Here is a 17,778-nt window from a genome sequence, read left to right on the forward strand (position 1 = left end):
AGTGAAAACTCTAGAATCATTGACTTGGATCAGATGTAGTATATGAAGCCTTCATGACAATAGTTTGAAAACCGGTCAATGGGTTTTGTTCAAAAACTATATTAGTCTTATCCCAAATTAAGAATAGTACCATGGTGCTCTAGACAGCTAAAAATTATTCTGGGGGTAACGGGGGTTATGCCGCAACTTTCTATTGCCACAGTCGTTTCAGCTCGACAGGCCTTGCTTAGAATTTCTAGATGTGCGCAAGGTTTTATTCTAAAAAATGTTTTGTCAACCCTAGGCTGTGCATGGAATGTTACGCTAACCCTTATCTTCTGAGCAGCCATGTCAGGAGAGGACCAGTTAAAAATGAAACGTCTGCAAGAAAACAAGCAAGCTCAGAGAGCACCAAGAACTCGTGTCCACCCTTCTCCTTTATTAGTATTTTCCTCTGCCAGCATTTGGGAGTTTTTTGTAGCCTTTAACCCAACTTAAAGGTAAAGTAAAGGTAAAGGTTCCCCCGCACATGTGTGCTAGTCGTTTCCAACTCTAGGGGCCGGTGCTCATCTCCGTTTCAAAGCCAAAGAGCCAGCGCTTGTCCGAGGACGTCTCCGTGGTCATGTGGCCGGCATGACTAAAAACCAAAGGCGCACGGAACGCTGTTACCTTCCCACCGTAGTGGTCCCTATTTTTCTACTTGCATTTTTACGTGCTTTCGAACTGCTAGGTTGGCAGAAGCTGGGACGAGTAACAGGCGCTCACTCTGTTACACGGCACTCGGGATTTGACCCGCCAAACTGCCGACCTTCTGATCGACAAGCTCAGCATCCTAACCCACTGAGCCACCGCGTCCCTTTAACCCAACTTAAGTCGCCTTTAATATGTTAGCCTATTGGTGCCCTAGAAGGAGGGGGAGGCTTCCGATAAACCACCAATCAAGTGACTGGGAGAACATGCCCAGATGAATGCTTCTACGTCTCAGAAAGGAAAGTGGCACCACTGTGTTATTTTTGAATGTGATCCCTCAGACTAGCTTCACCCTGTTAGCACCAAATAAGATACTAGTTTCATAGTCCACGTGAAACGATGCTTTAAATTAAAAACACACAACAGTATGACATCCCTAAGGGAACATGACCTGTCCATGTGCACCATTTTAAATTCTGTGTCACTGAGGGTTCATTTGCATTAGTTAACATCAGGAACAAATCTCAACTGCAATGCAGGAGCATTTGCACAGGAAGCAACCTCAGTGGCCAGTAACCTTTAATGTCAAGGGAACTTTTGTGGGGGTTGTCCACCCCTCCCAAATTCCTAAATGTTACAATCCATGTTTTGAAAGCACCGAATGCTTTTTATCAGACCTGAAAGAGTGGATTTCTCTTGCTTTTCCATTTACCTTTATCTTTGGCTTTCCCGTAAGAAAAACAAACGCACAGAGAAAACGTAAGCCGTTTACTATCAAAGATTGGAAGAAAAACCTTTTTATTTCAAAGAAAATGAAAACCATGTGAAGTTCCTAAAATCTCTACAGACTAGCTTCCTTTGTGCTTCTGCCCAACTCAGCTTCCACTTTTATCTCTTTCTGCCATCCCATCATCTTTAGATTGCTAGTAATGATTCATGGATAGGAGCCACTCAGGTGAAATTCCCCCAAATTCCCGTCCTTCAAAATAAAATGTTTCCAAGCCTGGGTTTTGATTGAAAATTTGACCTAATGATATCCAATAGCAAGAGGGGTGAATAATACAACAGGGCAGCTTTTAAACAACGTGAAAACTACAAACAGCGATTCTGAGTAGGTCATCTCTGCATATAGTGGTCTAAAAGAGTTAAGACTTCTCATTGACCCTAGCTTGGGAAAGCGGCTTCCCTGTCTTTTTTTCCAACAGCTGCCCCCACTGAGGGGATACTGTCAAAACCACGAGATCCCCTGGGTAAGCAGATTTCTTTGCCCTCAAGTTGTGCCCCTTACTGTTTCTTTTCTCCCTGATCACATCTCGTGCAAGTTCAGTAGCAACATTTTGTGATGTTCTAAAGCAGCTGTGGACTTCCCGGTTGCAGCTGGACTCCCAAGTTCCACCAGCCTCATCCAGCATGGCCAGAAAGGGGCTGATGGGAGCTGTAGTCCATGAGTATTTGACAAACATAAATTCTTCCTTCTAGAAAAAAAAAAGTTCAGTCAGAGAACGAAGGCATTTCTTCTCTCTTCTAACCTGTGGCTCATCATCTTAGCTAAATTAGGAAAGGCTCATTGGATTCAGGCACTTTAAAACCATCAGTGGTTCCAGGCTCAAGACCCCACCGAGCTAGTTTGACAGCACATCTGAGGATTCAGACACCAGCTTTCCATCCCGAGTCTCAATCTTCTTGATGACAATGGCCTTGGTCTTGCCGATGGCCGAGCTCTCCATGGGCAACATATTTATGGAATATCCACCACCTGAGTAAGAGCTGTAACCACCTCCATACCCACTGAAGCCACTACTTAGGCCACCTGGAAAAAGAAATAGAAAATGGTTAAGGAGCGAAGAGCAGTTTCCAGAATTTGGTATCTTATTTTAGTTTTTATCTCTGTATCTAGAAATGGGAAGAGTGTGTCACAATAAGCAGCGGTTACACGCACAATTTTTCCTCATTCCTTTTCCCAGAGGGAGATGATCCTCTCTCTTGCTACCTTGTCCAGTTATAGTGGCACCTCCTGGCACGCCAAATTCCCTAAGGTGAGGACTGGGAGATGAAAGGAATTACCTGAGACTAAAATAAGACTTCAGATTGCCCCTATTGCTCTCATCTTAAAAAGACTGTGGCAACCTTATACAGGTAGTCCTCGGCTTACAACAGTTCATTTAGTGACGGAAGTTACAACACTACTGAAAAAAGTGAGTTATGACCTTTGTTCACACAATCGTTGCAGTATCAAAATTCAGACATTTGGCAACCGATTCACTTTTATGATGACTCAGGGGTCCCAGAGTCAGGTGGTCCACCTTTTGTGACCTTCCCAGAAGCAAAGTCAATGGGGAAGCCAGACTCACTTAACCACCATGTTGCTAACGTAACAACTGCAGTGATTCACTCAACTATGGCAAAAGAAAGGTCATAAAATGGGGGTAAAACTCACTTTTAACAACTGTTTTGCTTAGCCAAAGAAATTTTGGACTCAATTGTGGCCATAAGTTGAGGACTACCTGAAGTCACATAGGGACGAGGAAAGGATAAGTAGCAAGCCATTTCTTCAAGCTTAGAGGAGTGGATACAGCCTCATATTTCAATTTCTAGAAATCAATGACTTAAAAACTTGGACAAAATGGTCTCAAAATTGCAAATGGGGGGGGAACAGACTAAATGCTATCTCAATCTTTACAAACTTGCTGCTCTCCAAATGTATTGGAATTTTAACTTTTATTAGTTTCTCATCCAGTTGGGGATAATCAAAATTTAGTTCCAACACATTTGAAACACACCAGGTTGACAAGAGCGTTCCAAAAAAACCCTCCATTTAATAGACCTCCACAGATGTTTGCAAGCTGCATGCTTTGTGCAAGAAATGGACAATCCCTACCTCCCAGCCTCTTTTTCTGCCAGTTACGGCACAGCTCCCTCATTTACACCTGAAATTTCTCCCCATTTAAAAAAAAAAGTAACACACCAATTTTTAATTTTTGAAAAACCAACCTATTACCCATAAAGTCTCAAAAATATGGCCCTGGCAATTGCTTGCTACATTATCATGGGTACATCCTTGCAACTACTTTATGCCAAAGCTAGTCTTCATTTTTGATCTTTGAAGGACAAACAATTTCAGAGTGCCTATTTTTTATCACTATTGTTTCTGCAAAATAAAAGAGGAATTTTTTTAATGCAGAAAACTAGTTTTTCTCCACCCTGTGCCCTCCAGATCTACTGGAACAGGGCTCAGAGATGGGAAAAGCTGCTGGCGGGAGCAGAGTGGCGAGATGGGTGGCAAACAAAAGTAATAAAGAAATAATTTTTAAAAATAAGAAATTATTTATTGCCCAGCCAAACATGCTTCAACTATGATGGTTTGTCCTCTGAAATGGCTGGCTTGTCTTCATACTGGCATGTGTTCCTCTGTGCCAACTGATCTACAATTATTTCAACTGCCAATGGAAATTTAAATTTAAATTTCTGGGAGTCTACCTCTGCAAAGTTCTGACCTGGAAAGTTAATACAAACCAGGTGGCCAGAAAGGCCCAACATAAGACTTCACTTTCTCAGGGTCTTGTGGAAGAACAGGGGAGAACAACGGCTAATGACCCTTTTACTGGTCTACTATAGAGCGCGTCCTCTCGTATGGTATTGTGGTTTGGTATGCTGGTCTGACAGCCGCAGATAGGAAAGCATTACAGAGGGTGGTGAGTACAGCACAAGACATTGTGGGCTGTCCCCTGACACCACTGGATGACATTGCCAGGACTCGCTGCCTTGGAAGAGTGACGAAAATTCTCAGGAACAACTCACACCCTGGACGGTATCTCTTTACTCTCCTACCATCAGGTAGGAGATACAGGAGTATAGCCAGCCGTACCAACAGGCTGAAGAACAGCTTTTATCCATGGGCTGTTAGGCTTTTGAACGGGAAATAATTTTATATACTTTATGCATGATTGACTTGCGAGGCCAGTGTGTTGTGCAATTAGTTCACATGGTGTAATAAGATGGAAGGTTTGTGTCACTGTAAGCTAGGGGGTGGGGGCACGAAGGGAGGCTCAGCCAATCTCAATGTATACATGGTTGTATTTTGACAATAAAGTTTCATTCATTCATTCAAATAAGAAAACTGGGGGGGAAGGCACTGTAATAAAACAGAACTTGGGGGGCATCACTTAAGCCATAAAAAACCCAACCCTCACTTAGGGAAGACATCCAAATTCATATGCTGAAATATTATTACAATTTTGATTGATTACATCAGTTTGTAAAATAGAGGAAGTTAAATTATTTTATTTCCTCTTAGGAAAAAAAAATTGGCAGAAGACAAGCTGTTCTTTGTTAAGATCAGGGCAGGTATCAAGTTAAACAGGTTCACAAATGAAAGCAAGGAAATAAACATCACTCAACAGTGTTGAAACATGTTGAGTTCTAACTCGGCAATCAAATATTTTTTATAAGATGTACGCCACCCAGAATTACAATTATGTGAATTGGGCGGCTCTCTAAATCTTCTAAATAAAGATAGGATTCTCCCTGCTCTGGTTAATTTCTGACATTTGCATTGATATCTCGATCACCCTTCACTTCTTCTTCAACATGTGACATTTGCTTACCTGAATAACCAGTTGTCTTGGTCTGAATGCTGAGATTCTGCATTCCAGACTCCAGTCTGTAAAAGAAGGAGAGTTGGGGAAGAGAAGCCCCCCCCCCAAAAAAAATCAGTCAAGAATGACATTAAGTCAGAAAAAATAAGTCCCACAGAACAAGTTCTGCAGCCAAGCTGAACATGAACAAAATTTGAACATTTTCTTGATGCACTAATGATCTCAACAGCTGTGTTAGGCTAAAGCACAGATCACTAATACACACACACACACACACACACACACACACACACACACACACACATATATATATATATATATATATATATATATATATATATATATATATATATATATATATATATATATATATATATATATATATAAAATTTCTAACTGTATATATCTAACTGTAGCCTTGTTCACTTAATAATACTATTTTACATTGCCTTCTGAGCAACCAGGCAGCTCTTTGCACCATTAATTTTATTACGTTTACAAGCTCACTAAATGAAAGGACACAAAAAAAACCAACCAACTTGATAGCACACTGACAAATGTCCTCCTCTCAGCTTCAACACTTGACATTGATAACTGAATCCTGTGATCTGATTGGCTCATTGCCAAAACAAGATGACACCCGATTGGCTCTCTAAACACTCACACTCATTGGCTACAATCAGATGAAGGAAAGCTACCTGGTATCAACCTAAGCAAGTTGTGCTTCCTCTTTCTGGTTATTTGGCTATAACTTTTCATAGAATACAGTACAGATAATTGAACAAACTTTGTTGCATTGCATTCTTGATTAAATTATCTTTCCATTGATATATAACTTTATGGTACTACTCCAAAGAAAAAGTGGTGTTATTAGCCATCAAACCTCAAAAATACACAAGTTTGGCCACTACTGTATATCTATAGTACATAGTACATGTGTTGGGCTGATCCTTACCTGATCTCTTCTCCTTCCAGCAGCTTCCTGTAGGTGGCGATCTCTATATCCAGGGCCAGCTTGGTGTTCAGCAGCTCCTGGTATTCTCTCAGCTGACGTGCCATGTCTTGTTTGGCTCGCTGCATAGCACTCTCCAGTTCAGACAGCTTGGCGTTGGCATCCTTCACGGCCAGCTCCCCACGCTCCTCTGCTTCAGTGATTGCCGCTTCCAAGCTTGCACGCTGTAGGAGTTCAAAAGGCAGCTCAAATCTCAAAAATCAGGAAACAAGAGAGGGGTGGAAAGAATACCACAATTTTGCAGTACTCCCGCCCTTTCGTGAGATGGGGAACGAGATTCAGTGGTCAGATTTGGCCCTGGAAAAATAGCCAAAAGGTAAGGAAAGAGAACTCTATATTGTCTCTTCCCAGATGAGGACAACCGTGCCTGATCAAAGCACTTCCTTATAATTGGATTGAATGACTCCTATACTTTTCAAATCCCATTTATCCTCCAGGAAAGTGAAAACCAAAAGCAAGGCTCTTTATCCAGTTCCCTTCCTTTAATTCCTGCAAAAATCTTTATACACTATAGATGAAGGTGAGAAGCTGTGCAGAGTCCCAGAATAGCCATATTCCGCCTATCGTAGGAGGAAATAGCATGAATTTGCATGAATAAAATGGAGAGAGGAGCACAGACCATCTCCCCGCTAGTCTCAGAGAGCAAGAACAGCTCAAAATTCATCTCTGTTTAACAGGCTGCCTTTCACCTTCCGTATCACCCACCCACATTCCCAGGCCTTCAACCATACCAACAACCCACACCCCTTATCTGATAGATCAAATGGCAACACCCAGACATTAACCATCATATGGTCACAAAAGAAAAAGCCAACTGATCCTCTGATCAGCTGAATGGCCTTCAAGGGGTCAAACAAAAGTCAGTCTCTCCCCAGGCATTTACTTCCAAGTCATGAATCTGCACCATTCCTACAGCCCAAGACTTCAAGATTAGGAGGAGCTATAAGCCGGTAGTGGGGACGCAGTGGCTCAGTGGGTTAGGACGCTGAGCTTGTCGATCAGAAGGTCGGCAGTTTGGCGGGTCGAAACCCAAGTGCCATGTAAGAGTGAGCGCGTTACTCGTCCCAGCTTCTGCCAACCTAGCAGTTCAAAAGCACGTAAAATGCAAGTAGAAAAATAGGGACCACTACGGTGGGAAGGTAACAGCGTTCTGTGCGCCTTTGGCATCTAGTCATGCCAGCCACATGACCACGGAGACGTCCTCGGACAAGCGCTGGCTCTTCGGCTTTGAAATGGAGATGAGCACCGGCCCCTAGAGTTGGAAACGACTAGCATGCATGTGCGGGGGAACCTTTACCTTTATAAGCCAGTAACAGCATAGAGGAGGCCACTGGTTCTCCAACCAAGTTGGAGATGAGACTGTACTAAGGACCTCTTACATACACAACCATGGGTACTGCCATCAGGTTTTGGCTCATCCCCACTTTCTGCCCCTGAAAAGGCTGAGCTTATTAATACAGGCATTCCCGACCTAGTACTGTCAGACATATTGAACCATATCACCCGTATCCATGTTGTCGGTGACTGTAGGAGCTGTGGCTCAATAACTCTGGATGCTGGTAGAAGGTTGGGGAAGACCAATAGATAAGTTCCTTGGGGCAAAGCAGAGAGCTAGCATGACCAACTTAAGGAGGCTTGCAAAAGACAGATTTCTGACCTGGCCTTTCAAACCATCGATTTCGGATTGTATCCGGGTTATCATTCTGTTCAGTTCATTGATTTCATTCTTGGTGCTGCGGAGGTCATCCCCATGCTTGCCTGCCACATTCTGGAGCTCTTCATACTAAAGAGAAAAGATAAGAGGGGACCAGAGCTATGATGACAGGAAGGCCACAGGAACAGAGAACTGAAGAAAACCTAGATTACTTGAGGGCAGGCAGAAGACATTGGAGAACTCACTGATTGGGATCACACATATTCTAAACTCTGGTTTACTTTAAGAATGGTCTGTTGAACAAACCAGTTTTGCATACCCTTTTGAACAATAATCCATGCGTTATAAGCCACAATAGTTAAGTTCACATATCAAAATCAAGTCACATTATATCTTTAGGTAATATTACCTAAAGATATAATGTTGCTTGTTTGATTTTGATATCCATTCCCCAATCCCAGCTGAGCCAAGAGTAAATGTAAAAGATAATCTATGAGGAAAGTGTCTAGTTATCTATCCTCCATTTCCTTTCAAACAGCTGGTCTACCAAAGTTGCCATGAGTGTCTGAGTAACAACCTAAAGTATATATCATAAACCGAGAAATGCATCATAAACCTCACATGAGCCACAATTATTACTTGGATAACCCCAAGCAAGTAATTATCTCCTAGTCTCAATCCCCTTCTGTATTTGCAATGAAAATAATATAAGGCTTCCATTGTTGGGATAATAGTGCTATTACTATACTGTCCCCAAGTTATAATACTAGATACCAAACTTTTTTTCCCCAACCCCAACTCAGATACTAAACCCCAACATTGGCCAGCATGCCATGAAAGGATACCAAGGCCACCAGGGGACAATGGAGGCCACAACTGAATAGGAGTCGGTCAGTAAAATGATCTGATAAATATTTTCCATTCAAGCCAATTAAACACTTGCTAAAACGGAATTCCAAATTCATAAGGTTGAGGCTTATGTTCTTCTTTTTTTTTCTCCTTCTGTTCCAATCACAGACTGCCTGGACAAATGCCTGCAGTTTTCTTGGAAAGTTTTTTTCAGAAATGGCTTTGTGCCCAAGAAAGGACTGGAACTTCCTCCTGGATTAGGAGTGACAGGATAGCCGTGATCCAATCTCTCAGGGGTTGCCACAAAGAAGAGGGAGTCAAGCTATTCTCCAAAGCACCCGAAAGCAGGACAATTGAGGACATTGAGCCTTGGTGGAGCAGTGGGCTAATGCCTCCTTAAGTAACACCAGCTGCCTGCAATTAGTGCAGGTTCGCGTCCCACCAGGCTCAAGGTTGACTCAGCCTTCCATCCTTCCGAGGTAGGTAAAATGAGGACCCAGATTGTTGGGGGCAATTAAGCTGACTTTGTAATAATGCCGCTTGGGGGGGGGCTGAAAGCCCTAATAAGCAGGCATATACATAGAATGAAGGCTACTGCTAAGCTTGTAAGCCGCCCTGAGTCTTCGGAGAAGGGCGGGATATAAATGTAATAAAAAAAAAGAAGCAACGGATGGAAACTAGTCAAGGAGAGAAGCAACCTAGAACTAAGGAGAAGCTTCCTGACAGAACAATTAACCAGTGGAACAACCTGCCTCCAGAAGTGGTGAATGCTCCAACACTGGAAGTTTTTAAGAAGAGACTGGTCAGCCATTTGTCTGAAATGGTATAGGTTTCCTTACCTGAGCCAGGGGTTGGACTAGATGACCTCCAAGGTCCCTTCCAACTTATTATTATTATTATTATTATTATTATTATTATTATTATTATTATTATTATTATTATTATTATTATTATTATTATTATTATTATTATTATTATTATATTATTATTATTATTATTATTATTATTATTATTATTATTATTATTATTATTATTATTATTAATCTCTCCTTTTTGCTGGTTATTGTTTTCAGTTGTTTTTAACACTAGCCAGAGTTATCACAGAATCAGGCACTTTTAGACATTTGACAAAGCAATCCATCAATAAAATAAAGAGTTATTGCAATATTGGGATTGTCTAGACTTTTCCATAAAACAGCCAATATTTTCAATAATAAAAGAGTGGGATAAAGATTCCATGGCTATGCAAAGAAAGGGGGTGGAGAGGAGGAAACGGAGAGAGCAAACGGAAGACAAATGTGGATGCTGCTCCTCTTTCGTCATTTCCTTCCTTCAGTGAAATGGGTTATCCCCACTCCTAAAACTTGAGTGAGAGGACTGAAGCTCTTCATTGAGAATTAATTTTTCATCAGGTACAGTCAAGGAGAGCCAGAGTCAGCACGGAGCTCACCTTGATCTGGTACATCCTCTCTGCCTCAGCCCGGCTCCTGTTAGCAATTTCTTCATACTGGGCTTTGACATCAGCAATGATGCCCTCCAGGTTCAGGCTGCGGTTGTTGTCCATGGACAGGATCACAGAGGTGTCGCTGATTTGAGACTGCAGGACACGCAGCTCCTGTATCAAAAGGTAACATTTACATTTATCCCAAATCAAAGAGTAGGTGACCCTCAGGGAACCGTGAGGTGAGGATTCAAATCTTTCCTACTCATTTCTCGACGGGCAAGAAAGTTCTTATTCAACAGGTGAAGTCTCAGAACCAATGGCAGGACTACTTAAATGATGGTTAAAGAGAGAGAACGGGCTGAGCTTCCTCGACCCGAACTTCTGCAGACCAAGAAGAGGAACCTTGTCAAACCTGAGTCACTGGGGAAGCCTTCAGTAAAAAAAAATGTGTTTGTTTCCTAGCAAACCAAACCATACCAAATTGTACTTTGTGAGGGACATCCTCATCAAAGCTGAATGTAATCTCCAAATTTTTGCAGCCTCAGAGCTATTTCTTAACCATAGCTGCCACAACCTGACAGCCCCTTTTCTGTCCGGTTTGCAGAGAAAGAAAAACCACATTTAATATAGGTCATAAAATAGGCTAAACATTTCTGTCTTTCCCCACCAGCCCCAATAAAATCCTGGCTCTATTTCCTTTGCATTACCATCCCCCCCCTCTCTCTCTGCAGCCCTTTCCCCACACAAACATTAACTGGGGTCCCCCAAACCACCCACCCCCAAAGTTCTCCCTTGTAATAAAATAGCAAGCTTACTACAATTTACGATTCTCATATTTCATGCAGAAATGGAAACCAGATCCAAATATCACTATGTAGAAAGGCAGACTATAATTGAATACTTAAGAATACAGCCTTGTTTTGGACTTTTTAAAGGCTTTGACACAACACCAGAGCTATCTTGGTGCAGCCTCTTATTAGCTTGCCAGCCCCGTTAACAAGCCAAAGGACCGATTCCCTTCATTGAAACTAGCTGCAGTGGCCAGTCTGGGCTGTTTCAGTATGTAGAAAGGGACCATAAATGCCCGTTTGTCATCTGATCCAGACACCACACTTCTTGGCCTGTCCATCTCTTCAAAAAGGATACATTTAAAAAAAATTGAGTTCTTCACTCAATTCAATCCACTATCTACCTCATCATAAAGCTGCCTCAGGAAGTTGACCTCGTCTGTCATGCATTCCATGCGGGATTCCAGTTCAACCTTGTTCATGTAAGCCTCATCCACATCCTGAGGGAAGAATGCACCATTAACAACTCATACACCAAATTCAAAAATTGTGATAATTAACCAAGAAACATGATCAGCCTGCCATTTACCTTCTTCAGAAGGACAAACTCATTCTCCTTCTCAGTACGATGGTTAATTTCATCTTCATACCTGTAGGACAAAGGAAGTTAAGTGGTTATTATTACGTGCAATTTGGTCCAAGGCTAAGCACTTTGTGCTAGGATCACTATTAGAAATATGCAAAAATGGCGATGCATCTGACTGACCCTGTGCAAAGTGCTGCATCCCCTGACTAATCACTGCCAAAATATAGGTGCTGGGAGTTAAAAGGGGAAGGCCCTAAATTAAAAGATTATCATGGTTTTTAAAGGGTTATTTTCTGATTAACTTTGTTTTTTCTAATATTTTAGTAGAAAGGCAGGATACAGTAGATTACGTGTGTGTAAGACTATAGTCATATTTTCCCACCAAAAGTTACATTTTAAGACCCTGAGGCCCCCATTATTCAACATTACCAACAACTCTTCTCTTCCATTGGTCAGTATTCATTTATGCATAGTATTCTGTTTAAAGAGTGACATGGAAAAACATGGCAGCTTCACAGTAAGTTCGAAGTAAACTGCGTTATTTGGACAGGTGGGAAAATTGTACAGGAGCAAAACACTCAGAAGTCCAGAGAATTCCTAGGACGGCAGCCTTAGCATCCAAGCCTGCAGTCTTTTGCTGAGGTTCCTGATATAATATGTCTGTTCCCGCTTAGGCTGCCTTTCAGGATCTTGTCTTGACAATTTTTTAAAATTCTATTTACATTATTTTAATTTTAAAAAGGTACATAGGAAAAGCTGGCATTCTGCACAGCAACCTGTCAACCATCGACTGGCATTACAGTAACAGTTTTTGCAGAAATGCCTTCGGAGCCAGCAAGGAACCCTAGAATATAAAACTGTAAAATGGCTAAAAGACAGTGCTTAAGAACTGGGCCTACCAGTTCCCCTACCTCCCCCCCCCAAAAAACCCCACCTCACAACAGACCCAGATGTTAGAGCATCAGTATACATATAGTGACTCAAAGCAGTTTAGGGATACCGTCATCCATTTGCTTTCTGGCCACAATACTTGAAAGTGGGTGCACATTACAGATTCAATGGCAATTGGGACCAGAAACTCCATTGCTAAGCAATGTAATTGTGGAGCACAATGACATGTCACCAGTGGTGGGATTCAGCTGGTTCGCACCATTTCGGCAGAACCGGTAGCTAATTTTTTTGTTGGTAGCTAATTTTTTGTTGCCAAGGTCCAGAATGGACTTCCAGAAGCGGCATCCACACAAAGAATCAGTTGTTCACATCTTTGAATCCCACCACTGCATGTGACCATATTGTCAGATGACCGCATCGCTTAACAACAACAATCCCAGTTGCCATCGTTAAACAAGGACCATGCAGGCATTAAGTGAAGACCTCACGATTGTGACTTCCTGCTGGCTTTCCCATTGACTTTGGTTATGGAAAACCAGGAGGGAACATCGGAAATTGAAACCATATGGTTGTGACTTGCTGCAGCAGGCAGGAAGCTCTGAGGATGAGTCTCTCCCCCTCCCCCATTTAGCACCATAATTTCGAGTGCTCACAAACGAATGGTTATAATCCAAGGACCACCTGGCAGTGTCAAAATGCATTCAGCATCAGCTACCCTTTTGTCTGCTCAAGCAGCCCTTAATCTACCTTTATAAAGATGAGTGTGTGTGAAACCTGCAGATGGCAAATTTAACTATGTGGTTTCATGTGGAGCAGTTCTGGAACTGGGAAAGTTGGAGTAAGAATGTGGCATAGCAAGGAACAGCTGATTTGGGTACAAACTCAAGATACCACAGATTGTGCCTCCTCCTCAACACCCTCAAGAATGGATGTGAAATTCCAGGATGTGAAACCAAAAATATGTACAGCCAAGCGGTCATTTTCACCAGCCATTCTTCCCATGCTCAAACACCCACTTTCTCCAGTCCTAAGTTGTTAGCTCTCTTATTTCTACAAGGGATACAACCAAGAGAATACAGATGTAACATTCTATTTTGAAAATGTCTTAAGAAAGACGAGCTGTACACGATGACTCTTTGAAAAAGGTAAAGATCCCAAATTACTGCCATCAAACTCTTTCTTTTTATTTAGAAAGAGACACCCTTGAATTTCCAGGCATCACATTCCTGTCCAGCTCCCAATGTCAGAAGTATTTGGAAAGCTGGAAATTCTTAAAACAATATCCCATTCCCTCCATTGTAAAATAGTCTCATCCAACTTGCCATTCCAGCCCAGAGATATCCCTCTGTAAAGATATAAAGGCAATAGGGAAGAATGACATACTAACAATGCAGGCTGTCCTCAACGTCCCTGCCTCCATTAAGAACAGACACTTGCAAAACGAGTTAGGTAATTCTCCCATTAGCGGTTTGTCCTAACAACAATCTTGCTTGGTACAAAAGAGACACCCAGATGTGTGATGACAGGTGTGCTACCACATAGAGGAACAGGACTGAACAATTCTACTGGCAGAGCCCTCCCATCCTCAGACACTCTTCAAAGAGATCTAGAGATCTTGGTTTTGGTTTACCACTTCCCTTTTTCTGGAAATAATCCTTGCCCAGCATTCTGGTACAATTCCTTTGTTTAGCATGGTTTGATAAATAAATCCTTAACATTATCCTTCCAGCTCTGACCCATTAGTTTTATGGGGGGGGTTATATTACATCAAATAAATGTGTACAGGGCACCTGGTTGGCACAGGTCAAAATTAAGAGACTGGGGCTATCATAACAATCCAAAATCAAACACAAGGATAGCAAAACCCAAAACAAGACAACCCACTAGCAGCCGCTAACAATTTTGATGTGTGGCAGGGATTTAAAAAATAGTTTGGGTAAACCAAGCTATCGCAGCAGATTGAAGGACTGCTGTGGAATTTCCACAGTTCTAAGCATAAGATGGCTACTTTGTCCAGCCCCAGCATACCCAGAGCAGTGGAACCAGAAGACCCCACTCACTTGTTCTTGAATTCTTCCACCAGGCCTTGCATGTTTGCCAACTCAGCATCCAGCCTTGCCCTCTCCTGACCCAGGTTGTCCAGCTGCCGACGTAAGGTGTTGATGTAGGCCTCAAACATACTGTCCATGTTGCTCCGTGTAGTCTTCTGATTCTGCATGAAGCTCCATTTGGTTTCCAGCATCTTGTTCTGCTGTTCTAGGAAGCGAACCTGAGAAGGAAGGGAGAACAGTAAGGTAAAGGTAAAGGTTCCCCGCACATGCATGCGAGTCGTTTCTGACTCTAGGCGCCGGTGCTCATCTCCGTTTCAAAGCCGAAGAGCCAGCGCTTGTCCAAGGACGTCTCTGTGGTCATGTGGCCGGCATGACTAGATGCCAAAGGCGCACGGAACGCTGTTATCTTCCCACCATAGTGGTCCCTATTTTTCTACTTGCATTTTTACGTACTTTCGAACTGCTAGGTTGGCAGAAGCTGGGACGAGTAACAGGCACTCACTCTGTTACGCGGCACTCGGGATTCGACCCGCCAAACTGTCAACCTTCTGATCGACAAGCTCAGCATCCTAACCCACTGAGCCACAGCGTCCCTTAAGGGGAACAGACTAGGAAGTAAATTCCTGATACTTCAGCAGCACCCATGAAAGCTCTGCATCTTTTCAGATATGGGCCACCCCATTTATCCTTTTTATCAGAATTCAAACTGGTATTTTTCCTGGCCTAAGGTAGGCCATATTCTACTAGCCTAAGATAGGCCAGCACCCCATAGTCAGAAAAGGTTCAGAGCAACTTGCAAAGCTGTAGTTCCTGCTACAAGCAAATTGATTCAGCAGGCCTTCTCAAATTTAGCACACTATTAAGTACTATTCAATTACTAGAAACATCTGAGAACAAAAGATATACATACTAAGCAGTATGCCTCTGGGCTCATTGCATAATTTATTTGTGTTGTTTCCTGGATGGAATCTTAAGGTGGTTGAGGAAGTGTAACTACTACAAGTTATTTTCTGGACATACCAGGTTTTATTTTAGATCAAAAGGATACAATCTGAAACCCTGTAGCCTTTAGTGTGATTGCCATTCACCCCAGGATATTTCTGAAAGTTGGCACTAAACTTTATAGTTTAACATAAACAGAATATAAAGTTTAACATAAACAGAATATTAAATTCCCAATGGGAAATCATATTATCTGATTTTAATTTAACTTAATTTAGTTCTATCCCAGACTCTCCTACTTTCTGGAATGTGAGCAGTTGCCTCCATTAAGAAATCAAGTATGGCCTGTAGCCTCAAATAAAAAGATCTGATTTATTTTAAACAACTTTTTTTTTAAAAAAACAAGTAATTGGAAAGCCAGAGCAGAATAAGAAACAGCTAAAAATTGTAGCAGCTCTTGTTTAGTTTGGGCTAATGAAAACACAAATAATATAAAAATAACTCAGTAATTTCACTTTAAAATCAAATGTAGCAGAAGAGTCATGAAAAAGATTTTGCATCACATACTTCCCTGCTTATCCTGATAATAATAGTCTGTTTCAACAAGAGACACTTCCATTGCGTTATTCCCACTAGCTGAGGAAGATGGAAATCATAGTCCAATAGTTCTAGACTAGAGAATCCCAGGTTGGGAAAATCAGCAAAACCGGAATTTGAAAATGCTCCCTCCTATATAGCTATGAGTACTTGCAGGAGGAAATTTTATCATCTCAATTTAGAGTGTTTTGTTGTGCTGCCCTGCAAACTTGACAATTCCCAGGTTCTCTGTGGATTAAGCCTGCTCCCGAGTAAAAGGACAACAAACAGATTTCTGTTTTCCCAGAAATGCAAGGTGAAAATGTACACGGCTTCTTTTGGGCTTAAGGTACACTGATCTTTCAGTGGCCCAAGGCCAGGTGCTGCACTTCAAAGTGTAGGAAAGGCAAGAGCAAAAGTTAAGTGTGATTTAATTTGAATTAGACCCAATCAATTTGATTACCTCTCTCAGGCCTACAATAACTTTTTTTTGCTCCACTCATTACAAATTACAATTCAAAGGCACTCTGGGGGCCACGCCCAAAGCTTTGGGAGTGCACCTCTGGTCTGGAAACATATTTAAGTGATTGCATACCTGAAAACCACTATTGCAGGAACAATATTTAATTAACTTTTCAAAACACAGCCCCAACACCTCAAAGGTCAAGAACAGTTTGTGTGATGAGACTGCTGAAGCATATCTCCCAACAACCCTGCTTGAGGCAGAAGGGTCTTAAAAGGTCCTTGGTCACCCTGCCTTGATTCAATATATCTTATCTGGACCATTATAAAGGCAGGAGAGGAAACATTGGTGATGGAGAGCCAACATTTAATCTGAAGCATAGTTAGCCAAGACTTGAAACTCAGAACCTGTTTTTAATGGCAGAATGCACTTAGCAATTCAGAAGATTACTGAAGAAGCAGATGCTTTAATGATGGAGTAACTGCAGTTTGACAGTCTTGTGAGGAGTTCACACTCTTAATGAAAGACTGGGGCATATATTATAAAACATAAACACAGCTTCGGATGAACCATTTTGCCTTAGGGAAGAGGAACAATGGGAAGTGAAGCAGTAAGAGAACCAGAAGAGTAACAGGCTGAGAGTAGACATGGTGAGAACCAGGTTTTTTTTTCTCACAGAACGCTCAGAACGGAGTTCCATCACCTTTTTTGGATGGAACCTTGTAGAGTAGGCAAAGCAGGTTGTATGACATGTGTGAGTTCCAGCACCTTTTTCTTTTACAAAAAAAAGCACTGGTGAGAACTAGTGTTATCTTGGAAAACCTCACTTTCTGCTCATTCGGGTGGTCAACCAAATGCCACCAACACCGTTTTCCCTTCCGCTCAATCTCATTTTTGGCTTCTCCTTTCTTTCAGATGGTCTCCCCATAACTATTGTACCAGAAAGTTTTAAGGATGGTTTCTGAAGAGAAGGGTACAAGGCTGCTTTGACAAATTCATGATATTATACAACATTGGGAGGAACTATTTGTGTATTAAAAAGAGTACTTCTTAGGAACAATCAGCTCAAGCTCAGCTCTATTGCTTTAGGGTGCATGGCAAGGATGCTAGGGGTCACTCAGGAAAATCCAGGGAGAAAACTTTTCTCCAAAGATTCCAGATCTCTGTTGATGCAGCATTCTGGCAATAATAACTCAAGAGCAGAAGGTGTAAAAGCTCTCACCTCCTCATATGCTGCCTAAGTGATTGAGGTTGTTCA

At 41.9% G+C, this 17,778-nt stretch overlaps 1 protein-coding gene across 1 annotated transcript; it reads right to left on the bottom strand.

Annotated features, from left to right (window-relative positions):
• Positions 1–1,428: 1,428 nt before the first annotated feature.
• LOC308663220 (keratin, type II cytoskeletal 8-like) lies at positions 1,429–14,753 on the bottom strand. Its single transcript, XM_081319472.1, has 8 exons — positions 14,549–14,753; positions 11,601–11,661; positions 11,416–11,511; positions 10,230–10,394; positions 7,934–8,059; positions 6,220–6,440; positions 5,274–5,329; positions 1,429–2,479 (listed from the first exon to the last, which is right to left on the bottom strand). Exons 1-8 carry the CDS (start codon positions 14,728–14,730, stop codon positions 2,292–2,294), a joined length of 1,095 nt encoding a protein of 364 aa, XP_081175598.1. The 5' UTR covers positions 14,731–14,753; the 3' UTR covers positions 1,429–2,291.
• Positions 14,754–17,778: the final 3,025 nt, after the last annotated feature.

Source organism: Vipera berus (assembly GCF_964194415.1).
Source record: "Vipera berus genome assembly, chromosome: 2".
Lineage (NCBI taxonomy): Eukaryota > Metazoa > Chordata > Lepidosauria > Squamata > Viperidae > Vipera > Vipera berus.